At 42.1% G+C, this 26,110-nt stretch overlaps 3 protein-coding genes across 3 annotated transcripts in view; all 3 read left to right on the top strand.

The window, feature by feature from the left end:
- Positions 1–9,537, top strand: part of LOC102862847 (protocadherin beta-17-like) — a 13,828-nt gene extending 4,291 nt beyond the window's left edge. Inside the window, exon 2 of the mRNA XM_006891217.1 lies at positions 7,151–9,537. Coding sequence (XP_006891279.1) covers positions 7,151–9,537 — 2,387 coding nt within the window. The remainder of the gene's footprint in view (positions 1–7,150) is intronic.
- A 9,542-nt stretch (positions 9,538–19,079) lies between these two features.
- PCDHB7 (protocadherin beta 7) lies at positions 19,080–21,467 on the top strand. Its single transcript, XM_006891141.1, has one exon. It carries the CDS (start codon positions 19,080–19,082, stop codon positions 21,465–21,467), a length of 2,388 nt encoding a protein of 795 aa, XP_006891203.1.
- Positions 21,468–24,691: 3,224 nt separating this feature from the next.
- Positions 24,692–26,110, top strand: part of PCDHB8 (protocadherin beta 8) — a 2,451-nt gene continuing 1,032 nt past the window's right edge. The window contains exon 1 of the mRNA XM_006891216.1: positions 24,692–26,110. Within this exon, the coding sequence (XP_006891278.1) occupies positions 24,692–26,110 (1,419 nt within the window).

Here is a 26,110-nt window from a genome sequence, read left to right as displayed (position 1 = left end):
GGAGGTTCCGGAATCAGCGAGTTCAAGTTCCTCAAGCCAATTTTCCCCAACTTCCCTCCCCAGGAAACTGCGAGGGAAATGGAGGAAAACGCCACACTTCGAAATAGTCTCCAATTCAATTAAGTATTAGCTTGTTAAACTTGACCCATTTCATAGATCTCATAAGTTTACATGTTATAGATGCATGCTATTGATGGTCCGTTTCTTGCTGATTTTACTATTATTCATTAAGTTTAAATTTTAAACTAATTGAGAGAGAATTTTAAACTATCTACTTGGTGGTATAGCACTGGTCTGTGCGTTGCTGTACAGAGGTAACTTCGTGGTTGCTGTGATGCTGAAGCCTGTGACAGTGATGTGCCAATCGTGGTAATGGGCACCCATGGTGGACAGTGTTGGCTGGAGCGAGCTTCCCGACTAAATCAAGCTTGGAAGCAGGAGCGGCATCCACTTCCGAAATGGCTTGCCTCCGGAAACTCTATGTACAAACAGTGCTCAGGCTGTTCGTTCATAGGGTCGCTATGAGTCGTCTACGACTTGACGGCATTAAACAACAACAAACAACTTGACATTTCAGGTTTTTTCTATATACTTTTAGGCATTAAGAAATTTGCTCATCTGTATTTGACCAACTGAATAAAAAGTAAAAAATTCTACATTCTTAATTTTTTCTAACAAATTATGTTTATATATTCTTAAGGTATCTATCCTTCAAAATTCTTGGGAGGGTTATCAAGATCTCAGTGTAATATCTTTCAATTCAGATGTTTTTGGTTATTTAATCTTCCAGTGTAAGCTTCATTTGGGAATAACTTCTACAGCTTGAAATAGGTTTATCACTTAGCTTATCACTAAGATGTTGTTGTTGATATTGTTTTCCTTTGAGTTGAGCACGAATCATAGACACTCTAAGAACAAAAGGCCTGAAGCCCCTCTACAACTCTCGACATTTATCAAAGTTCATAGAGTTTCCGGAGGCATGTTGCTTAGGAAGTGGATTTAAATGTATTTTAAGATGGGAGGATAGTCAATACAGATTTTTAGCTAAATTTAACATATTAAATGAGAACTCAAAGGTTGTTGAGTTCATGTAAGATAGTGACTGATGTAGTTGTTGTGCCATCGAGTCACCAGCAACTCATAGCGACCCTATGTATAACAGCCCTAAAACCTGCACTATTTATTCTGTGCCATTCTTATTGTCTCTGACACACCTACCCCCATTACCCTAGACACTGAATCAATCCTTCTCATCGAGGATCTTCCTCTTCTGCGCTGTCCTTCCAAACTTCCAAGCATGGCGTCCCTCTCCAAAGACTGGTTCCTCCTTGCAACATGTCCAAAGTATGTCAGATGAAGCGTCAGAATCCTTGCCTCCATGGAGCAGCCTGGTTTAACTCCCTCCATGATTCACCTGTTCATTCTCTTAGCAGTCCATGGCATATTCAGTACTCTTCTCCAACATCACAGCTCAAAAGAATCAATTCTCCTTCTATCATCCTTAGTAATTGGCCAGCTCTCTGATTCATAGCAAATGATTGCATAGACCATGGCCTGTATCAGGTGCACCTTAGTCTCCATACTGACATCATTGCTCTTCAGTACTCTGGAGAGGTCTCTGACAGTAGACTTTCCCAATGCAATACGTCTTTTAATTTCCTTCTTTTTAAAGAAACTACCAAGTTAATTATAAATGCTTAAGAAATATTTGTTGATTGCTGCTAACATTCATTTCCATATTCAAAACTCTCTCATTGCAGTTGATTCAAAAACAGCTTATCCTCCAGCACGTTTTCTGAGGATCTAAATCACTTGGGAGGAGATTGCCCATCTTTCTCCAGCAGAGCAGCTGCTGGGGTCTAAATGCCAGAGAGGTGCCACCTCTGGGTCACCAGAACAATTTCTGATGGACTATGCCACCAGACCTCCTCATAGTGAATATAATCACATCATTTTGAAGAAATGAAGAAATGTCTCTCTTTACAATGAGGCATTGAGTTTGAGTATGTTTGTGAGTGAAATTATTACTGCTTAGTTAAATAACATTTTTTTGCTTATTCTATACATAGAAAATACTTCCACTCACCCTAAACATTATTGTTGTTGTTGTTACTGATTGCAATTGAGTTGAGGATGACTCATAGAGACCCTATGCACAAAAGACCTGAATCCTGTTATGTAAGTATCACCATTTCTTTAAGTTTATAGTGTTTCCAGAGGCATGCTGTTTAGGAAGTGGATGCTCCTCCAAACAAGAAATTGATTGAAAGTATTTGTCTATAATTTGAATGTATTTCCTAATAATTCGAAAGTTTTTATTCTTCTGTGTGCCATGGACTCATTCCTACTGACATTTGTGCTCATAAAACAGAATGAGAACAGCTTCACTGAGGCAGACTATGGTTCTTATGGGAACTAACTGTTGCCTCTTTCTCCTGTGGAGTACCTTGTGGATTCTATCTGCTGACTTTTTTATTATCTTTCTGAACACTTTCACCATGCTTAAAACTGAAAATCACTGCTTTATAGCTGACCCTCTCGGGGGTTTTCAGGGGCTGTAAACTGCACAGGAAGTGCTTGTCCATTTTTTTCCCCTCCCATGGAGCAGTTTTAATGGAGTGACTTTTAATCTGCAGCCCTCGGGCTTCTCTGTCATTGTTCTTGTTCAGACATTCCTCTAGGTTGTATAGCCCTGGTGTACAAGTTGCCATACGGTGGTCACTTGTGGTTGCTGTGAGGCTGAACACCGTGACACTGATGTGTCAAATGCATTAATGGTTGGCTACCCAATGTGGACAGAAAGTGAGGTGGAGCTCCCCGGTTAAAACAAGCTTGGAAGGAGGAGTGGCTTCCACTTCCATAATAGCTTGCCTCTGGAAACCCTATGAACCTCGAGAGAGAATGAGAGACACCCAAGTGTTGAGGACTCTCCTTCATAGAGTTGCTATGAGTCATCTGTGACTCGATGGCACTTAACAACAACAACATGGAGCAGTGGATGGGTCTGACCAACCTTCAGGTTGGTAGCACAACTCCCTATCCAACTGGGCCACCGGAGCTCCAACTCTCCTTGTTGAGTACCATCCAGTTGGAACCCATGCGTAGCAGACCCTCCAGCTGGTTTGCAGAGACAGTAATCACCAGGGAGGAGATTGCCCATCCTTTTCCTTGCCATCCTTCTGCGTGCCTTTGGGATTGCAGTGCAGATTCTTACCACGAGGTCTCCAGAACTCACCATGCATACTGATTTTTTAGTAGGTTATGTCCACTTTAATCTGTGCTGTAATCCCCCTGAAGACACGTTTCAAATCTGCCAGCTACTCTGAGAGAGAAGAATGGGCAACCTCCTCCCATGCAAGTACTGCCTCTAGAAACCTGCTGGAGGGTCAGCTATGGATCTGTTTTGACTCAGTGGTACGCAACAACAACAAGTATATATTACTTGTGTTTATTAACCACAATCTCTCACGTGGCACCTAGCCTTACATCTGTGAAAAGAAATGCTGGAGAAGCTCAATGTCAGCTGTGAAAACTAGGCCGGGTGCTGATTGTGGAACGGATCACCAAGTACTCATATGCAAGTTTAAGCTGAAGCTAAGGAAAGTGGAAAAAAAAGTCCATGGGAACCAAAATATGACCTTGAGTCTATCCCACCTGAATTTCAGAACCATGTCAGGAACAGATTTGAGACCTTGAACACTAATGAGCAAAGACCAAATGAGTTTATGGGAAGATATCAAGAATATCATCCAGGAAGAGTGCAAAAGGTTGTTGCAAAGATGGGGGGGGGGGAAGACCAAAATGGATGTCAGAAGAGACTCTGAATATTGCACTAGAGCGTCAAGAAGTCAAAGCAGAGGAAAGAAATCAAAACATTAAAGAGCTGAACAGAATTTTTCAAAAGGCAACACAGCAAGACAAAGTATTATAAAGAAATGTACAAAGAGCTGGAGTCAGAAAATCAAAGGGGCCAAACTCACTCAGCATTTCTTAAGCTCAAGGAACTGAAGAAGAAATTCCAGCCTTGAGTTGCAATACTTAGGGATGCTTTGGGCAGAATATTAAATGATCCTACAAGTATTAAAAGAAGATGGAAAGAGTATACAGAGTCATTATCCCAAAAGGAATTAGCAGACACAGAAGAATTTAATGAAACAACATATGAGCAAGAGCCTGTGGTGATGCAGGAAGAAGTTCAAACTGCTTTGAAAGAATTGGCTAAGAATAAGACTCCAGGAATTGATGGTATACCAATTGGCATATTTCAACTAACAATTGCTGTCTTAGTTGTGCTCACAAAATTGTGCCAAGAAATCTGGAGATCAACTACTTGGCCAACTGACTGGAAGAGTTCTCTATTGTTCCCATTCCAAAGGTGATCCCAGAGAGTGTGGAAATTATTGAACAATATCATTAATATGAATTGTAAGCAATATTCTGCTAAGGATTATCCAAAAACAACTAGAACAGCACGTCAACAGAGAAATACCAGAAGTGGAGGCTGGGTTTAGATGGAGTCGTGGTACTAGGTATATTGTAGCAATGTTAGATGGATCTTGGCTGAAAGCAGGGAGTACTTTGTTTCATTGATTATGCAAAGGCATTTGAGGGTGGATCATAACAAACTGTGGCTAACTCAGAAAAATGGGAATCCCTGAGCACTTGATTGTGCTAATGCGAAACCTATACTTGGACCAGGAGGCAGTCATCAGAACAGAGCAAGGAAACACTGCATGGTTCAAAATTGGGAAGAGTGTACACCAAAGATGTATCCTATCTTCATACCTTTTCAATCTTTATGCAGAACAGATTATTTGGGAGGCTGGGCTCTATGAGGAGAAATGTGGCATCAGGATTGGAGGAAGACTCATCAACAATCTGCATTATGCAGATGACATAATCCTGCTGCTGCAACTGAAGAGGACCTGAAGCGCTTGCTGTGGAAGGTCAGGGACTGTAGTCTTCAGCATGGATTGAGTCTCAATATCAAGAAAACAAAGATTCTCACCACTGGGACAATTGGTTGCATTATAATGGATGATGAAGAGATTGAGATTGTTCACAGTTCTAGTTTGCTCGGCTCCACAGTCAACACTCTTGGCACCAGCAGCCAGGGACTTAAAAGACATATTGTGATGGGAAAGTCTGTGGTTAGAGACCTCTCTAAAGTACTAAACAGCAACAATGTCAGTCTGAAGACTAAGGTGTGCCTGATACATGCCATGGTCTTTGCAATCACTTGCTATGCATCAGCTTGACAATGACTAGGGAGGAGAGAAGGAGAATTGAATGCCTTTGAGCTGTGGTGTTGGAGAAGAGTATTGAATGGTACCATAGACTGCTAAGAAAATGAATAGGTTTGTCTGGAGAGTGTGAAGCCAGGCTGCTCCTTGGAGGCAAGTATTCTGAAGCTTCGTCTGACATACTTGGTATGTGTTGCAAGGAGGGTCCAGTCCTTGGAGAGGGACGTCATGCTTGGGAGGGTGGAGGGACAGACAGACCAGGAGAGGAAGACCCTCGATGAGAAGGATTGATTCAGTGACTGGGGTAATGTCAGAGACAGTGAGGTTGGAACAGAATAGGGCAGGTTTTAGGGCTTTTGTACATAGGGTCACTATGAGTCACAGATGACTCAATAGCACATAAAAATAACAACATTAACCACAATATCCCTTTATTTTCATGTTTTATACCTTGTTCATATTAACTACATTTGTTACATTTTGTAAACATTTAATTTCTTTATATCATCGTTTGTGATATTTTGTGAAAAGCTCCCTTTTACAACTTTCGCAAAGGCAGGCAATTTAAAGTAATAAATGAGTATCTGTTTTATTTTTATTTGCTTTTGAAATGAAACTGACTTGTTGTTGATTGCCGTCGAGTCGAACACAATTCATAGCGACCTTATGAGCAAAATACCAAACTGACTTATATTTATACTGAGGTTATATTTGGTTGCATTTCCCCTCAAAAAATAAAATTCTCATACTTGATACAGGGAATTCTTCTATATTCCTATATTATTTATCACTTCCTCCTTGGGACTGCATTCTTTTTTACTTGAAAAACATCTTTTTCTACCTGCATTCTTTTTTACTTGAAAAACATCTTTTTCTACCATTCTCACTCTATCCACGTTGAGTTTAGTTGGTAGGAGCAGTAGTGATTTTAAATAACCGTATATCCATAGGCCCAAAGGACATGCACCAGGAAAGGTCCTTGTTTAATGCACACAGGCCAGAACTCGTCCTCCAGGAAAAGTGTGTGTACGCTTTTTTATTTTGTTGACTCTATTTCTTTCTTCATGTTTGTAAAAAAGACACTGCCTGAACTTTTTGCTTATACTTATTTATAATAAAACAAATTCTATTTTTTCCTTCTCAATTTCATGGGACACTCCAACAATGAATTCTACGTAAGGAAAAAAAATTCCCTAAGGCTATGAAACCTAGTTAGAAAAGAATTGATATCACCATTTTCTTTCCGGAGTTTCCAACTTACTGAAGTTTGTTTGCAAGTAGAAACGGGTTGGTTCTGTGTGGGTTTTTTTATGTGTGGGTTTTTTTAATCATAATATTCTTCTGACAAAACGAATTGTTGTTTTATGAATTCCTACATGAGAGAAGGAATTTGTTTCATTTACTACTTTATCTCCAAAAACTAGAAGGATGCTTCCTTTCATACTTGTGAAATGAATAAATTAATATCGTCTTCAGCAGAAAGTTTTGTTCTCTACACTTGTACCCTATTAAGGAAATTTTTGCTCTCGAAGTTAATAGAATCCTCCTGAACAATACTGCACAAAAGAGGAAAGAGGGTGTAGAGAACCACAACCTAAAAAAGGTGCGGACACTTTTGAGTTATTCCCATCCATTCCGAAACGAAAAATACATGAAGTTGTAAAGCGGAACGCTTGGTGGCGCTGCAGGCTAAGAGAGTGAAAATCCAGCTCCGCGTGACTCCATTAAACCTGAGCAGTTCCTAGCAGCTCCCTGGCAGAAGGAACTACTTTCCATTCTTGGAGGTGGGCGATTTCGGAGAGGCATCCTCACACTCGTCAAGGGTAAAACGAACGCATATATAACCGAACCAAGAAGGTGGGTTGACTGAATTCTGAGGATTAAATACTGCATCTTTTGGACCAAAGGCAGGATGGATTCGCCGCTCCCCAAAGCACTGCAGAAAAGGCAAGTGACCGCCATTGTTATTCTATTACTGTTGTGGGAGGCGGGCTGTGCAACGCTTAAATATTCTGTTCTAGAAGAGAGGGAGAGTGGGTCATTTGTGACCAACCTAGCAAAGGATCTGGGGCTGGGCTTAGGGGAGCTGGCTGCGCGCGGGGGCCAGGTTCTTTCCGAAGGGAACAAAGAGCATTTGCAGCTCCAGCAGAAAAGTGGCAATTTGCTCCTGAAAGAAAAATTGGACCGAGAGGAGTTGTGCAGTGACACGGATCCATGTATACTGCATTTCCAAGTGTTACTGAAAAACCCGGTGCAGTTTTTTCAAGGAGAGCTGCAGCTCCAAGACATAAATGACCATGCCCCAGAATTCTTGGAAAGTGAATTCCTGAAAATTTCTGAAAACACGCAGCCAGGGACTGCATTTCCCTTGAAAATAGCTCAGGACTTGGACGTAGGCAGCAACACAGTTCAGAACTATACGATTAGCACCAACTCCCACTTCCACCTTTTCACTCGCACTCACAGTGACGGCCGGAAATACCCAGAGCTAGTGCTCAACCAAGTGCTGGACCACGAAGAGCAGCCTGAGCTCAGGTTAACCCTCCTGGCAGTGGATGGAGGCTCCCCTCCTAGGACAGGGACGTCCCAGGTTGTCATCCAGGTCGTGGATATCAATGACAATGCTCCTGAATTTACTCAGCTGCTCTATGAGGCACGTGTCCCAGAAAACAGCCCCATAGACTCTCTTGTTATCACTGTCTCTGCTAGAGATTTAGATGCTGGCACCCATGGGGAGCTCACCTACTCCCTTTTCCATCCTTCCAATCCAGTCATGCAGGCTTTTGAAATAAATGCAGTCATGGGAGAAATTCGATTAAAAAAACTTTTGGATTTTGAGGAAATTAAATCTTACCGTGTGGAAATCCAGGCCTCAGATGGCGGAGGCCTATCTGGAAAATGCACAGTAACCATAGAAGTGATGGATGTGAATGACAACGCCCCTGAGCTGACCATGTCATTGCTCATCAGTGATGTCCCAGAAAACTCCCCTGAGACCGTGATTGCTATTTTCCGAATTTCAGATCCAGACTCAGGAAACAACGGAAAAATGAAGTGTTCCATCGAGGATGGTCTCCCCTTCCTTCTGAAGAGTACCATAGAGAATTTCTACACCCTGGTAACACAGAAGCCACTGGACAGAGAGAGCAGAGCTGAGTACAACATCACCATCACCGTCAGTGACTTGGGCACCCCCAGGCTGAAAACCGAGCACAAGATAACCGTGCTAGTCTCTGATGTGAATGACAACGCGCCCACTTTCTCCCAAGCCTCCTACACCCTGTTCATCCGCGAGAACAACAGCCCCGCCCTGCACATGGGCACCATCAGCGCCACAGACAGAGACTCAGGAGCCAACGCCCAGGTCACCTACTCGCTGCTGCTGGCCCACGACCCGCACCTGGCCCTGGCCTCCCTGGTGTCCATCAACGCGGACAATGGCCACCTGTTCGCGGTGAGGTCGCTGGACTACGAGGCCCTGCGAGCCTTCGAGTTCCGCGTGGGCGCCACGGACGCGGGCTCCCCCGCGCTGAGCAGCGAGGCGCTGGTACGTGTGGTGGTCGTGGACGACAATGACAACGCGCCCTTCGTGCTGTACCCCATGCAGAACGGCTCTGCGCCCTGCACCGAGCTGGTGCCCAGGGCGGCCGAGGCGGGCTACCTGGTCACCAAGGTGGTGGCGGTGGACAGCGACTCTGGCCAGAACGCCTGGCTGTCCTACCAGCTGCTCAAGGCCACGGAGCCCGGGCTGTTCAGCGTGTGGGCGCACAATGGCGAGGTGCGCATGGCCAGGGTGCTGAGTGAGCGCGAGGCACCCAAGCACAGGCTCCTGGTGCTGGTCAAGGACAATGGGGAGCCGCCCCTGTCTGTCACCGTCACGCTGCACGTGCTCCTGGTGGATGGCTTCTCTCAGCCCTACCTGCCTCTGCCTGAGGTGGCCTCTGAGGAGCCCCACGCTGACTCCCTCACCGTCTACTTGGTCATCGCTCTGGCCTCGGTCTCCTCGCTCTTCCTCTTCTCTGTGCTCCTGTTCGTCACCCTGCGGCTGTGCAGGAGGAGCGGAGTGACGTTATCTGATCGCTGCTCGATGCCAGAAGGCCACTTTCCCAGCCATTTGGTGGACATCAGCGGCACAGGGACAGAGAACTACCAATATGAAGTTTGTTTGACAGGAGAGTCTGGGACCAGCGAGTTCAAGTTTCTTAAACCCTTATTTCCCAACTTTTTGGTCAAGGAAACTGGTATGGATACTGAAGATAATGCCAATTTTAGGAATCATTTGGGGTTAAATTAGTAATTAAATTTTGAGAAGGCCTGGTTAATGGAGCCATTTGCTGATCTACTTAGAATTTGTTCACGGAAATTACATATTCTCAGTCACCGTCGACAATGTTTTATTTGAAACTATATCTGTTTTGAGAATTTTACATTTCCTCCAGGCTTTTTCACATTTTGCATGCACACACAAGAGCTCAGAAACAGTTTCAACATGTTTCTTGGGTTTTATTTAGTCGGATTTGGGGAAGTAATGATTGTTGTCAAGTTCTTGACTATTGATTTACCTTGTTCATTGCTATGCTTGAGAGATTTATATTCCAACCTCTTTGAACATCATCACCATGAATCTAGACATATTGTAAGTTATGGTATTCCATTTCAGAAATCATTTTCATTTATGCAAAAATGTGTGTGATCTTGAAATTATGGATTTCTTTACTGTTTCGAAATCACTATTGCCATTTTAAAAAATATTTCTCAAGTTAACGATTTCTTTCAAAATTGACATTATTGAACTAAGGATGTACTATTATTTGAAATTAAGAAAAATAAATGAAACTCATATTAAATAGAAAATGGTAGGGTTGTGACTGTTTTCATAATATTAATAAATGGTTTCCACATGTAAATAATGATTTATTATTTTAAAACAATATATATTTAAACATTACTCAAGCATGAACTGTAAGTACAAAAAAACAGAAAAATAATCCTAATATTCCAACAAATCAGAAATAACCATCATTCACAATAAATTAATTATTCTTACCATACTTATATGTATACATATAAAAAATAGACTGGTAAAATAACTTTCTAAAAATGAACCCATAATAAATTGTTGCTTTATACTTAAACCTACTAGAATTAATTTTGCTTGATTGAGTATATAAAATAAAATTATGAGAAACTATGGGTGAATTAATAAAAAAATTATATCAGTGCCATTTTTTTCCCTTTGGATTCATCCCTTCTATTCAGACTTCTCAATTACACAGCTGGTCTGAAACTTTTGATGGGGCTCTACTCCAACGACGCCATCATAAGTTAGACATTTATTTTTTAAAAAATCATTTTTTCTGTTTTTTATTATCAGTAACTTTATAAACTCAGAGGTATTTCGTACAGTAATCAGAAAAATGAACCTCTGTGAGAGAATATCTGAAAATGAGAACATCAACAAACTATGCACAGCCTTTGAGTAAAATATAACTCACAGCACGTTTTCCGAGGCTGTACAGCACATGGGAGTGAAACAGCTGGTAGATTCCAATCGCTCAGGTTGAGGTTGGCAATGCAATTCCCCACCAGGCCACTAGAGTCATTATGTACTGTCCACTATGCCTCAAGTATGTTCTAAATCTGAGACTTAACCTGTACACTATTTGTAGTGTTGACCCTTCAGAATTTGCTTTACTCATAATTCTGGAAATTTATTTAGGTGTTTTCCTGAATTCTTTTCTGTACTCTGGGTTTCAGTATTCCTGGTTTTTGTTTACTCCCTTGAATTCCTAGGAAACACCAATAACTTCATAAAAAGAAGGTGAATTGTTAAATTTATTCAGAACTTGAGTATCTGAAAATCACTTTCTACTATCACATGATTTAATGATTTTGTTGGGTTTGAAAACATATGTTGGGAATTATTTGCCCCTAGTTTTTTTATAGGTTTGGTATATACCAAATGTACTTGGCAGTACATTGCTGCTAATATATTGAATACCCAATATATTCAACACCTTAATGTAAATGCATTAATTCTTCTTTAGTCTTATGTATTCATTATCTGACTTTTGCATGCACATGATGTGATTATGAATACTATGGGTCGGGCCAAGCAAATAATTCTGTCACCTTTGATTTTTGGCCCTTTAATGAGGTCCTTTGCAGCAGATTTTCTCCATTCTAAATGCAATTTTATTTCCTGGCTGATATTTCCATGGATGTTGTTGTTGTTGATCCTTCTTCTTCTCTCCTTCCTCCTCCTCTTCTTCTTTTTCTTTTGTTGTGTACCTTTGAGTTGGATCCAACTGGCACAGGAGGAGATTGCCCCTCCTTCTCCAGGGGAGCATCTGGTGAACTCAAACTGCGTGCTTTCGGGGTTGCAGCTCAGCTTCTAACCTGGGTGTTCTGAAACCTGCCCACCATGGTTGATCTTGCTGGCATTTGATACACTGGTGATATAGGTCCCAGTATCACATCACAGGAACTCATAAGTTACTTCAGTAAAGCAAACTGACAAACAAGTGCCATATTGATAAGAGTAAACACTAAACTAACAAGTATATACCCACCTAAGCTATAAAATAAGTAGCAGCATACAATCACTCCCCAAATTCGGTGAACTGACAAATAGGTGTTGCTCCTATAACTACAAATCATGGAAACAATTACACATACAAACATCATGGCACAGGATAACCTCTCTGGTCCTGCTTAAAGTCCAGCAACAGGCAAATGCAAACACTGCACGGATTCCCCCCCCCCCGGAATGAAAAAGTTGGAAACAAAGTAGAAGGAATGGTAGCTGGAAATTATGGACTTGGGGACAGAAATAAGGCTGGAAATTAAATTATTAAATTTTGTATACTCAATGATTTATTCATAATGGAATAGGAAAATATCTAAAGTTGGAAAACAAGAGAATAATTTACTTGGCATTTCTCAAGTTGTAAGAACTAAGAAAGAAATCCAAGCCTTGAGTTGCAATTCTGAGAGATATTATGGAGGAAAACTTAAATGATCCAGGAAGCATCAAAGAAGATGGAGGGAATGTACAGAGTCATTGTACCAAAAAGGATTGGTTGATACTGAAATATTTCAGGAAGGAGTATATGATAAAAAGCCAATGATGAAGAAGGAAGAAGTCCAAGTTACATTTAAAACATTGGCAAAAAAAAAACCCCAACCCAAAAAAGGTCCCAGGAATCAGTCAATATCAGTTGAAAAGTTTCAGCTAACAGATGCAGCCCTAGACATGCTTATCGGTCTGTGCCAGGATATTCAGAAGAAAGCTCCCTGGCTCACCGACTGGAAGAAATGCATACTTATTCCCATTATCATGAAAGAGGGTACAACAGAATGTGGAAATTAATGAACACTCACAAATAACATCATTTCACAAACAAAACTTTGCTGTAGAATATCCAAAAACCGGCTACAACTGTACATTGATAGAGAAATGTCCGAAGTTCAAGTTCAATTTAGAAGAGGTCCTGGCACCAGGAATATCCTTGATGGTGGCAAATGGATCCAGAGTGAAAGCAGAAAATACCAGAAAAATGTCTAATTGAGTTTTATTGATTATACAAAGAAAGGTGTTTGACTATGTGGACCATAACAAACTTATGACTAGCACTGAGAAAATTGGAAATTCCAGAACAATTAATTGTGCTTATATGAAACCAGAAGAATGTCTATCTGTGCTTCATTGACTATGCAAAGGCTTTTGACTGTGTGGATCACAACAAAGTATGGATGACTCTGAAAAGTATGGAAATCCCAGAACAGTTAATTGTGCTTATGCGAAACCTATACTTGGACCAAGAGGCAAGGAGACACTACATGGTTCAAAATCAAGAAGAGGGTCCATTAGGGATGTATTCTGTCTCCATACCTTTTCAATCCATATGCAGAACAAATCATCCAAGACACTGGGCTGTACGAGGAGGAATGTGGCATCAGGATTGGTGGAAGAATCATCAACAACCTGCATTATATGGATGAAACAACCCTGCTTGCTGAAGCTGAAGAGGACCTGAAGAGCTTGCTGCAGAAGGTCAAGGACTGCAGTCTTCAATATGGATTGAAGCTCAACATAGAGAAAACAAAGATTCTCACTACTGGGCCAATTGGCAGCATCAGTATGAATGGTGAAGAGATTGAGATAGTTAACAGTTTTAGTTTATTTGGCTCCATAGTCAACACTCATGGTAACAGCACCCAGGAAATCAAAAGATGAATTGCATTGGGAAAGTCAGCTGTGAGGGACCTCTCAAGAGTACTGAAGAGCACTGACGTCGGGCTGGAGACTAAGGTGCGCCTGATCTGGGCTATAGTCTTCGCAATTACGTGCTATGCATCAGAGAGCTGGACAGTGAATAGGGATGATAGAAAGAGAATTGATGCCTTTGAGCTGTGGTGCTGGAGAAGAGTGCTGCATATACCATGGACTGATAGGAGAACAAATAGATTTGTCCTGGAGAGGGTAAAGTCGGAATGCTCCTTGGAGACAAGGATTCTGAAGCTTCATCTGACATACTTTGGGCATGTTGCAAGGAGGGGCTGGTCCTTGGAGAGGGGCATCCTGTTTGGGACAGTGGAGGGACAGCACAGGAGAGGAAGACCCTCGATGAGATGGATCGATTTTGTGATTGGGGTGGTGGGAATGAGTGTGTCCGAGACAGCGAGTTTGGCACAGGATAGAACGGCATTTAGGGCTCTTGTACACAGGGTCGCTATGAGTTCCAAGGGACTCAATGGCCTATAACAACAACAACAACATATGAAACTTATACCTAGACCAAGAAGCTATTTTCCAAACGGAACAAAGGAACATTGCATGGTTTAAAATTTTTAAAAAGGTGTGTGCCAGGATTGTAAAGTTTCTCCCTATCTATTCAATCTGTATGCTGAGCACACCATCCAAGAAGCTTGACTTTATGACTAAGATTGAAGGACAACTTATCAACAACCTGCAGATGCTAATGACACAACCTTGCTTTTGAAAACCAGGAGGACTTGAGGCACTTTCTGCAGAAGATCAAGGACTACAACCTTCAACATGGGTTACATCTCAACAGCAAGAAAACAAATATCATCATGATGGCAGCATCATCTTAGATGGAGAAAAGATTGAAATTATCCATGATCTCATCTTGGACCCACAATTAACACCTTTGGTACCAGTAGTCCTATCAGGAGACATCTAGCATTGGGAAAAGCTATTGTCAGGGACCTTTCCAAAGTCCTGAAGAACAATGATGTCAGTTTAAAGACTAAATATACCTGATTCAAACCATGGTTCTTCCAATCATCTGCTATGAGTCTGGGAGCTGGACATTTAAGGATGACAGAAGTTAATCAAATGCGTTTGAGATGTGATGTTAGGGGAGAGTACTCAATATCCTCCGGATTGCCAAAAGAACAAATGGAAAAGTCCTGGACAAAATGCAGTCAGAGTGCTCCTTGGATGCAAAGATGATAAAGCTTCGTCTCACATAATTTGGGAATGTTGTTAGGAGAGGCTATTCCTTGAAAAAGACATGATGCTTGGAAAAGTATAATGTTGGTGGAAGAGAGAAAGACCTCAATCAGATAGATTAACACAATGACTGCTGCAATGAGCTCAAGTATATCAGAAATTATGAGGATGGCACAGAACAGGACAAAGTTCAGATCTATTGTTCATAGGGTCACTCTGAGTCATACTTGACAACACCTAACAACCACAATATATATATATGTATATGTGTTAGAAGCCATGATTTATTAGAAAGAAAATAAGCAAAGGAAACAACTAAAAATAAAAAAGATAAAATTAAAATTAAAAATATAAAAGCATAGCATAACAGAACAGACTAAAACTATAGAATAGTAGACCAATAAACAAAAAAACTACCTAAAAGAATTTAAGGGGATTTTGAGTTAAATTGATGGAGTGGCCATGCACCTTTACTTCAGCTCTCTCTAGAAATGTGCTAATACATAAATGGGAACCTACAGAGATGGAAACACTAGGATAGAAAGCAAAAGAGAGGAGTGTCAGAATATGGGAAGAAGATTGACCACTAGCACATCTGACAAATCAACTACCAAGACTGAGTGAGGAAAACTGAGGTCAAGTCTAGTTTAAACTTCAGGACTCTCAGAAGTGTCCAAACTGTCAGCTGGAAAGAAGCTGTAATATATTAAAAGAAACAAAAATTATAACCAATGTATACTCTTCTCTGAAAACTACTGGAAGATGTTTACCAAAATGAGAGAGTAAACTGAGGGAGAGGAAGGCAGAAGAAACAAAAATGAAAAGATTCAAAACAGTACTGAGGTGAAAGAAATCTCCAGATAATATTGAAAGGTGATCCCAGGGGGGCAACTGCACTCTGGCATAAGGAACCAGTTTGAAGTGTGTGTCTCAAAAGACAGGAATGTTGAGGGATGTCATCTGTGAGTCCACAGAAATGATATCATCTTTATAACCAGATGAAATTACACTACGAAAGCAAAAACAAACAAACAAAAAACCTAACACAGCTATATAAAATCTAAGAAACAGGGAATCCTACAGAATAAAAAAAAAAATTGAAGAAATTCCAAGAGTGACATCAAAAGGAGTTTCAGGATGGTAGCTACGCAACAAGCTGCTTCTGTAGAGCAACTATGTGACTTAAAGAATGGAAATAATAATAAAATAATGGAAATAATTCAGTGAAAAGTTATGCTCAGAAATGTGAAAAAAATGTGGTTCAAATCCACCAGATGCTCTGCTGAAGAAGGAGGAACAGTCGCCTCCTGTACCAGTCAGATCCAATTTGACGGTACACGCATAAAAAAAAAGAAAAAAAGAAATGTGAAAAAAATGGTGTGTGTACAAGGAAAGTAAGAAATTGAAAAGCAAGGCAATCACTAACCTCTTCTAAAAGTAAGAAAAATTATAATTAATATACAATACTATCAGTGATTGTAAGAGAAAAGAATGCAAAGTCCCTTGAAGGTATATCAGAACTAAAATCTAATTCAAAAGCATAAGGAGTCAATTTATTATTAAATGAATCAAATATAGCAGTGTACAGATTGAGATTAGAAGTCACAGTAAAATAATTTGTTCTGTTTTTTTAAAACATTTTTAAAAATTTTATTATTTTTTTGTGTGTGTACCGTCAAATCAGATCTGACTGATACAGGAGGAGATTGTCCCACCTTCTCCAGCAGAGCACCTGGTGGATTCAAACCATGCACCTCTGGGATTGCAGTGCAGCTTCTTGCCAGTAGGCCACAAGAGCTCCCTTATTCTGTTTTTTAAAAAATTATTGTCTTTAAGAGCAATGAAGAAAATTAAGAATGTGAAGGGGGAAAAATGATTGTATTTTTATATACTTTTCTTCCCACTATTTGATTTTGAACTTAAGACATAAACTATTTTGGAGAAAAACAAAACTGAAAATTATTTCTTTTTTTTTAATTAATTTTAAGTGATGAGTAAAATAGGGCTCTGGTAGGTTTCCCAAAGAATAAAAAGAACATAAAATACTCAGCATTACTAGTAAAAATGTGGATATGACTAGCAGCAAAGAAATAACAAAAAATAATACAGAGAAATTTTTAAAGACAGAAATTCTTTCAAAACAAAATACAGATAACTTTTAAAGGGAAATAAAATATTTACCAGATTAGCAAACAAATATAAAATACAAAGTGCAGTCACAGATGTACCACTAGAGAAACCATCAAATGAGATCAGTAGGAAAATCTAGCAAACTATGTAGAAACAGATAATAGTCTAATTAGGAAACCTTTCTGTAGTGTAAAAATAGATGGAAAGCCCCCTAAAATATTCAATGAGAACAGAATAATACCAAAATTAGACCTTTGATGAGATGGATTGATTCAGTGACTGGGGTAATGGGGGTAGGTGTGTTGGAGACAATAAGACTGGCACAGAATAGAGCAGGGTAGATAAATAAGCTGTTGTACATAGGGTCGTTATGAGTCGCAGGCATATATATATATATACACACACACACACATACATACACAGAGAGAGAGAGAACAATATAAAGGCCAGAGAAAGAATAAGAAATGAAATTTAATTGTGTATTGAAATAATAACGCATAATAGCTAAACATTTCTTGTAGCAACAATTTAATAATTAAAAGGCTAAAGAATAGAAGTATAATTTAAATAGATATAAAAAAAGACTTTACATATAAGAACAATGAAGGAATGGGGGAAAATTCTCTTGATAAAAAAGTGAACAGAAGTATTTACCCCACATTCTAGATCAACCATCATAGTTAATGATTGCATATTAGGAGTACATCGATAATTACAACAATAACCTACTTCTTACTAATAATCTTACTACTATTCATTCAGACTTTACTACCATCTAACTCATAGAGACCTTCCAACCAGGTTTCTCACTCAAAACTCATTTCAAGTCAGAAAAAGTCAAACCATTAGTTTTTTAAGGCTGTAAATTGCACAAGAGGAGATTGTCCATCTTTCTTCCGTGGAGCAACTGGTGAATTCCAATCACCAGAGAGGCGTGGTTTTAGCTGTGCAACTCCCTGAAGACTAGGCCACCAGAGCTCCTAAATGTTGAGACTGCTGTTGTTCTCCTTTGGTACAACTGGTGAATTTAAACCACTGGAGATGAGCGATCTTTGGGTTAGCGTACTTTAAATATATTAAAAGTTGCACTGCTTGTGCTCCTACTCCAAAGGCCCTTTCTGAGTCGTCTGTGGTTGGAATTTGTCGGAGAAAGATGAGCAATTTCCTCCGGTGATGATGGACAGTCTCAGACACCTATCAATTGACTCAATCGCAGTGAGCACTTTTAGCAACCGAGATTTTCTATGAAAAATAGTACTTGCAACAGTCAAGGAGTGGAGCTGTGCGTCAGAATTTGTTGCAAAAAAATATCTTGGATAAAGAGTGAACAGGTTTGAAACTAGCAACCAAAACCCTATTGCGGTACTCAGTTGATTCCAACTTGCAGCACCATGTGGGTGCTGGGTGGAACCGCCTCACTGGGTTCCCTACGTTGAAATCCTAGGAGCACATCACCCCACCTTTCTTCCAAAAAAACGCTTCCAACCACGACCTTTAGGCTAGACGCCTTTTGGTTATTCCCATCACCAGACTCCGGCTGAACGGAAAGAATGTTTCTTTCACAAAACACCAGGGAGAGGCCAGTTTACCCTAAAAAATGAATGGCATAATTGATAAATAAATAAAAGACCCTAAAACTCTATCTGTTGTCTTTTTTTAATGAAGTGTTACTTTCTTTCATAATCTTTACTATCAACTTTCAAAACGGGAGATTTTCTCTGAACTCTTCTTGGTGGAGAGCAGGGGTTTAAATGTATGTATGTCTCTAGACTTAATAAAGCAACAGATTAACTACTCTACGTTTTCAGAACATCAGAAGGGAAAATAATGCGAGCACTTACTGGCATTGCGATGATCATTTGAGGACAAAGGTGGCATGAAATGGTAAAGATGACTGAGAAAAATCACTCCTGTTGCCAAGGTTCCTTTAATCCGCCATCTTTTTGTTCTATTGTTGAGAGGGGAATGACTCGCAACACACGCAAGGTGGCGCTGTTGACTAAAGAAAAAGAGAAAAATGCCCGCACAAAGGTTGCAGCCGATTCCGGCCTGAAGAGGACATGGGACCAAGAGAGAAAAGTCCTGTAGAGGAAATCTGGGGATAGGACGTGAGCAAAAGTGGGTCCACCTCCTCCCAAGCATTGCTATTATTCATTAGTCGGTTGCTGTCATTTCCGAGAGCTGCTTGAAGCGAGTGGAAGTGTTTTTGAAGACTCACAGGAAGAATGGAGGCCGGCAAAGAGAGTGCTGTGCACAAAAGGCAAGTCTTACTTCTTTGTGTATTTCTGAGTGTATCCTGGGCTGATGCGGATCCGCGTCGTTATTTTGTGGCGGAAGAAACCGAGAAAGGCACGTTTCTGGCCAACCTTGCAAATGACCTGGGGCTGGGGGTGGGGGAACTGTCAGCCCGAGGACCTAGAATCGTTTCAGACCAGAACATACGGTTTTTAGTACTCAGTCCACTGACTGGTGACTTAATGCTAAATGAGAAACTCGACCGAGAGGAGGTGTGTGGCCCCACAGATCCTTGTGTGCTTCCTTTCCAGTTATTACTAGAAAAGCCTTTTCAGATTTTCCGCGCTGAATTATGGGTCAGAGACATCAATGACCATTCTCCAGTATTTCTAGAGAGAGAAATTCGCTTGAAAATCTTGGAAAGCGCTACTCCAGGGGAAGCATTTCTCTTAGAGCGCGCGCAGGATCTGGATGTTGGTGTCAACAGCTTGAGCAACTACACCATCAGCCCAAATGCAAATTTCCATATTAGCGTCAGGGATGGCGGGGAGGGGACTCTCTATCCAGAACTGATCTTGGATGAAGTGCTGGATCGCGAGAAGGTGCCTGAGCTCAGTTTAACCCTCACAGCCTTGGACGGCGGCTCTCCGCCCAGGTCAGGGACCGCCCTGGTGCGTATCCTGGTAGTGGACATAAATGACAATGCGCCTGTATTCGCGCAGTCGCTCTACAAGGTGCAAGTGCCCGAGAACCTCCCCGTAGGCTCGCTAGTTGTCGCTGTGTCAGCTACTGACCTAGATACAGGAAGCAATGGGAAAATACATTATGTGGTTTTTTATGCCACTGAAACTATTCTCAAAACGTTTCAAATCAACTCAACATCTGGCGATATCCGTCTTAAAGCCCAGCTAGACTATGAGACAATTCAAAATTATACACTAACTATCCAGGCCAAAGACGGTGGAGGGCTTTCTGGAAAATGTACTGTGATAGTGCAAGTAACAGACATAAATGACAACTCCCCGGAGCTGCTTATGTCCTCACTTACTAGCCCAATTGCAGAAAACTCACCTGAGACAGTCGTTGCTGTTTTTAGGATTAGAGACAGAGATTCTGGAAACAATGGAAAGATGGTTTGCACAGTCCAGGACGATCTCCCCTTCGTCCTGAAACCATCTGTAGAGAATTTCTACACATTGGTAACAGAGAAGCCTTTAGACAGAGAGCAGATCTCGGAATACAGCGTCACCATCACCGTCACAGACTTGGGCACCCCCAGGCTGAAAACCGAGCACAAGATAACCGTGCTGGTCTCCGACGTGAATGACAACGCGCCCACCTTCTCCCAAGCCTCCTACACCCTGTTCATCCGCGAGAACAACAGCCCCGCCCTGCACATGGGCACCATCAGCGCCACAGACAGAGACTCAGGAGCCAACGCCCAGGTCACCTACTCGCTGCTGCCGCCCCACGACCCACACCTGGCCCTGGCCTCCCTGGTGTCCATCAACGCGGACAATGGCCACCTGTTTGCGGTGAGGTCGCTGGACTACGAGGCCCTGCGAGCCTTCGAGTTCCGCGTGGGCGCCACGGACGCGGGCTCCCCCGCGCTGAGCAGCGAGGCGCTGGTGCGCGTGGTGGTCATGGACGACAATGACAACGCGCCCTTCGTGCTGTACCCCATGCAGAACAGCTCTGCGCCCTGCACCGAGCTGGTGCCCAGGGCGGCCGAGGCAGGCTACCTGGTCACCAAGGTGGTGGCGGTGGACAGCGACTCTGGCCAGAACGCCTGGCTGTCCTACCAGCTGCTCAAGGCCACGGAGCCCGGGCTGTTCAGCGTGTGGGCGCACAATGGCGAGGTGCGCATGGCCAGGGTGCTGAGTGAGCGCGAGGCGCCCAAGCACAGGCTCCTGGTGCTGGTCAAGGACAATGGGGAGCCGCCCCTGTCTGTCACCGTCACGCTGCACGTGCTCCTGGTGGATGGCTTCTCTCAGCCCTACCTGCCTCTGCCTGAGGTGGCCCCTGAGGAGCCCCACGCTGACTCCCTCACCGTTTACTTGGTCATAGCGCTGGCCTCGGTCTCCTCGCTCTTCCTCTTCTCGGTGTTAGTGTTCGTGGCAATGCGGCTGTGCAGGAGGAGCAGGACCACTTCAGTAAATCGCTTCTCAGTAACAGAGGGCCAATTTCCGGGCCACTTGGTGGACTTTAACGGCACTGGAACCCTGTCCCAGACCTACCAGTACCAGGTGTATCTGACGGGAGGTTCTGGGACCAATGAGTTCAAGTTTTTAAAACCAATTATCCCTAGTTTTCCACCTCAGAGCACCGAGAGAGAAATAGAAGAAAGTCTTTCACTTCAGAATAATTTAGGGTTTTGATAAAGAGTGAAATAAAAGTGATATTGCACCTGCGCGCATATTCCTGAGAAGAAATTTATTGAGGCAACTGTTGTTTGTTTTGCTTCACTGGTTCTTTTTAAAGGCCTCTCACGTGATTTCAAGTACCCTGACAGTCAAAGAATGGCTTCTTTACACAGAAAGGGGTCCAGCTTCTGCTCTAAAAAGAAAGGAATTTATCTGTTTTATGTTTTATCATAAACAATCAAGCTTAATGCCTAGCATACTACATAATAAATAGTTTGACCATTTTAAATTGCTTTAGTTTCTTCCGTATTTCCCTACTTTAATTTTCTGATTTAAGAGTAATGTATGAGTACACATACAATAAATTTCAAAAGCACAGAATTTAAAGTTTTTGTTACTAGGTACTGTAGAGTAGGAATCGACACAGCTCCCGTGGGTTTTGAGAAGCTATAAAGCACGGGAAGAGATTCCTCATCCTTTTCCCACAGGGCAGCTGGTAGACTCAAAGTCTGTCTTTGGGTTGACAACGCAAATCTTTACCACTAAGCCACCAGGGCTCCCTTAAGAATTTTTAAGCTTTAACATTTTTAGCATTTGCCATGCACCATATACTTCTTAAACATGTTTAATCTCAGAAGTAAACCTACAAGTGGAACTATTTTATGAATTTTTAAAAACAAATATTCATAGAAGAGCAGTGTTCCCAACCTACTTTTTTTTTGTAATATGTTTTCCTGCTTGAATTAAAAAATTTATGTTTAAAGTTCCCCAATCTCTATCAGGAAATTGTAACAAATCGTTGTGGACATATATTACTAAAGAAAAATTCCTAGATTACTTAATTATTCTGATAAAGAAGAAACTTTATTTGTTATGATAATCTGTACATCCCATGTCTTTAAAATTATTTGGATAATCTGGTCATGCTCTGTTATTGCCATAATTAATACTATTCCCATTTATATTTTATTGATCTTAACTTTCATTAGTAGTACCAACTAATGATCTCAAACTCATTGGTGTGGAGTCAGAACGGTTTATAGCTGACCCTTCAGCTATTTCCCGAGGCTATAGTAGCATGGAAGGGGGAGATTGTCGTCTTTTTTTCTCCCTAAGGAGTTGCTGGTGGATTTGAACTTAGAGTTATGCTGCCTCTGGGTGAGCAGCTCGGCTCCCTATGGGCCAAATTGGGAGAGCACCTCAGTCAGTGTGGGGCGGCTCTGAAATTAGCACAGTCCTGTCAGTGTGGTGCCTTTTCACTGACTCTGTCACAAGTTAGTTCGGCCTAAATTGAATTCTACCAACTTGTCCCCTTTTGAAAAAAAATTTTAGTTTGCATTGCCTGCTTTATGGCAAGGTCTCGAACATGAAATAACACTGAACATCTGCCAGTAAATCTGAGAATGAGAACACCAGCAAGAAGCTGCGCTGCAATCCCGAAGGCACACAGTTCAAATCCACCAGCTGCTCCACAGAGAAGGATGGGCAACCTCCTCCCATGCGCTTAACTGCCACTGAAAACCTGCTGGAGGGTCAGCTATGGGTTGGTTTCAACTCTATGTTATACAACAACAACAATATAATGAATCACGGGCCATCTTCTCCCATGTGATTTACTGCTTCTGAAAACCAACTGGAGGGTTAACTCTGGGTTCCTACTTGATGGCAAACAATAACATAGTCTGCAGCAAAGATTATTAACAATAAGATATACACGTCTAAAAAGAAACTAAAATCCGACTATAAAAGTATCATAGTAACTTGAATACCTCACAAATTGGGAACTATGTGGTGGCTGTTATGTACCTACCATGGTGTCAAAGCCGACCATAGCTGAACAACTGTCGATTTTTCAAGGACAGTAAATCACATGGGATTGATTGCCTGTCATTTCTTTCAGATGAGAAAAAACGAACAAACAAAACACACACAAAAAAACCCATAGGCAGAAAGATAAATATATTTGCCCAATGTCCACAGGTATGTAGTAAGTATTCTCATGGTTTGTAATAATTAAAATATGTCATTTCTATGTTGCTCCCATGTTGTTGTTGTTATGTGCCGTCGAGTTGCTTGCAACTCATAGCGACCCTATGTACAACATTCCTAAACTCTGCTACCAATCGTACCTCTCTGATACACCCATCCAAATTACCTCCTCACTGAATCAATCCACCTCATAGCGGGCCTTCCCCTTCTGCACTGTCACTCCACCCTACCAAACATTATGTCCCTCTCCAAGGACCTGTCCCTCCTTGCAACATGTCCAAAGCATATTAGATGGAGACTTAGACTCCTTGCCTCTAAGGAGCAGCCTGGTTTGACCGTTTCCAGGATGAATCTGTTTGATTTCCTAGCAGTCATGGTACCCTCAATACTCTTCCCCAGCACTAAAGCTCAAAGGCATCAATTCTCCTTCTGTCCTCCTTGGTCATTGTCCAACTCTCTGATGCATAACAAGTGATAGCAAAGACCATGGCCTGTATCAGACGCACCTTAGTCTCCAGAGAGACACCATTGCTCTTCAGTACTTTGGAGAGGTCCCTAACAGCAGACTTTCCCATGGCAATACTAATTTCCTGGCTGCTGGTTCCGAGAGTGTTGATTGTGGAGCCAAGCAAACTGAAGCTGTGAACAATCTCAATCTCTTCACCATCCATCCTGATGCTGCCAATTGGCCCAGTGGTGAAAATCTTTGTCTTCTTGACATTGAGCCTCAATTCATTTGCTCCCATAGTATTTAATTGTTCCTGCATATAATGTTTCTTACCTATCAGTCTGTAAACCAAATATTTCCCATGTAAAACTCAAACAATAGTAAAGCCCCTACTAAAGAACATTCCTTTTGTGTGGCCCTCAAACGGTTGTTTGTATAGTAGCACTGAAACCTTTCTGAGTGTCCGTACATACAGTTGTACCAACAGTTACTATATCAACAGGGAAAGACATTACATCCGTTTCCAATAGAGAAACTGTAAGATTCTGTTAGGACGCGTGGTGGCGCTGCAGGATAAGAAGGTACAAACGAACCGCTGCTTGGTCCTTAACCGGAAAACCTTACCCACCAGAGCCCAGAAACCCACGAGAAGCGAGGGCACCAAGGAGAGAGTGCTGGGAGGTGAAAAGGGACATTTATCAAAATATTTCCGATGTATCTTGTGGATTAATCACACTATCAAGTGCTGGGAGTTTACCATTCTTGAAATCCACTCTTCTGGAAGCAGTCTCAGGCAAAAACAATGGAGGCCAGCGGGAAGCTCATTTGCAGACAAAGGCAAGTCACTTTTTTCTTTATTCTCTTGGCATTCTCTCTCGTAAGCGCGGAAACTAGGCGTTATTCCGTTGTGGAGGAAACTGAGGGCGGCTCTTTTGTAACCAATATAGCTAAAGATTTGGGTCTGGAGCAAAGGGAACTCTCCAGACGCGGGGCTAGGGTCATTTCCAAAGGAAACAAGCTCCATTTGCAGCTCGATCTGGAGACCGGGGATTTGGTGCTTTATGAGAAACTGGACCGGGAGGAACTGTGTGGTGACACAGAGCCTTGTGTGCTACGTTTCCAGGTATTGCTAGAAAATCCTTTAGAGTTTTTCCAAGCTGAGTTGCAGGTAATAGACATAAATGACCACGCCCCAGTGTTTTTAGACAGAGAAATATCTCTAAAAATATCAGAGAGCAGTGCCCCTGGGACGACCTTTCCTCTGAAGAACGCCCAGGATATGGATGTGGGTCACAATAATATTGAGAATTATGACATCAACTCCAACTCCCATTTTCGGGTCCTCACCAGAAAACGCAGTGACAATAGGAAATATCCAGAACTGGTGCTGGACAAAGAACTGGATCGAGAGGAGGAGGCTAGGCTCCGGCTAACCCTCACCGCCCAGGACGGAGGTTCCCCTCCACGGTCTGGAACAGTGCAGATCCACATCGAGGTCATGGACACCAACGACAATGCCCCTGAATTTGAGCAGCCTCTCTACAGGGTCCAGGTCCCTGAGGACAGCCCCGTGGGCTCCTTCATCCTCAAGGTCTCTGCTACTGACATAGACATAGGAGCCAATGGAGAGATTTCTTACTCACTTTTCCAAGTTTCAGAGGAGATTAACAAAACCTTTGAGGTCAATGCCATGACAGGAGAAATTCGACTGAATAAACAACTTGATTATGAAACAATTCAGTCCTATGAAGTCAATATGGAGGCTAGAGATGCTGGAAGCTTTTCTGGGAAATGCACTGTTTTGGTTCAAGTGATGGATGTCAATGATAACGCCCCGGAAATATCAGTTTCCGCATTTAGCAGCCCTATTCCTGAGAACTCACCAGAGACTGTGGTGGCAGTTTTCAGTGTTTCAGATCTTGATTCCGAGGACAACGCGAGACTAGGTTGCTCCATTCAGGATGATCTACCATTTCTCCTGAAATCTTCTATCGAAAACTTTTACACCCTGGTAACAGACAGACCCCTGGACAGGGAGAGTAGATCTGAGTACAACATCACCATCACCGTCAGTGACTTGGGCACCCCCAGGCTGAAAACCGAGCACAAGATAACCGTGCTGGTCTCCGACGTGAATGACAATGCGCCCACCTTCTCCCAAGCCTCCTACACCCTGTTCATCCGCGAGAACAACAGCCCCGCCCTGCACATGGGCACCATC

Source organism: Elephantulus edwardii, unplaced genomic scaffold (genome assembly GCF_000299155.1).
Source record: "Elephantulus edwardii isolate Elephantulus edwardi_28Jun2011 unplaced genomic scaffold, EleEdw1.0 scaffold00095, whole genome shotgun sequence".
NCBI classification, from domain to species: Eukaryota; Metazoa; Chordata; class Mammalia; order Macroscelidea; family Macroscelididae; genus Elephantulus; species Elephantulus edwardii.
Note: the sequence above shows the minus strand (reverse complement) of the source record. Positions and strands in the feature narration are given on the sequence as shown.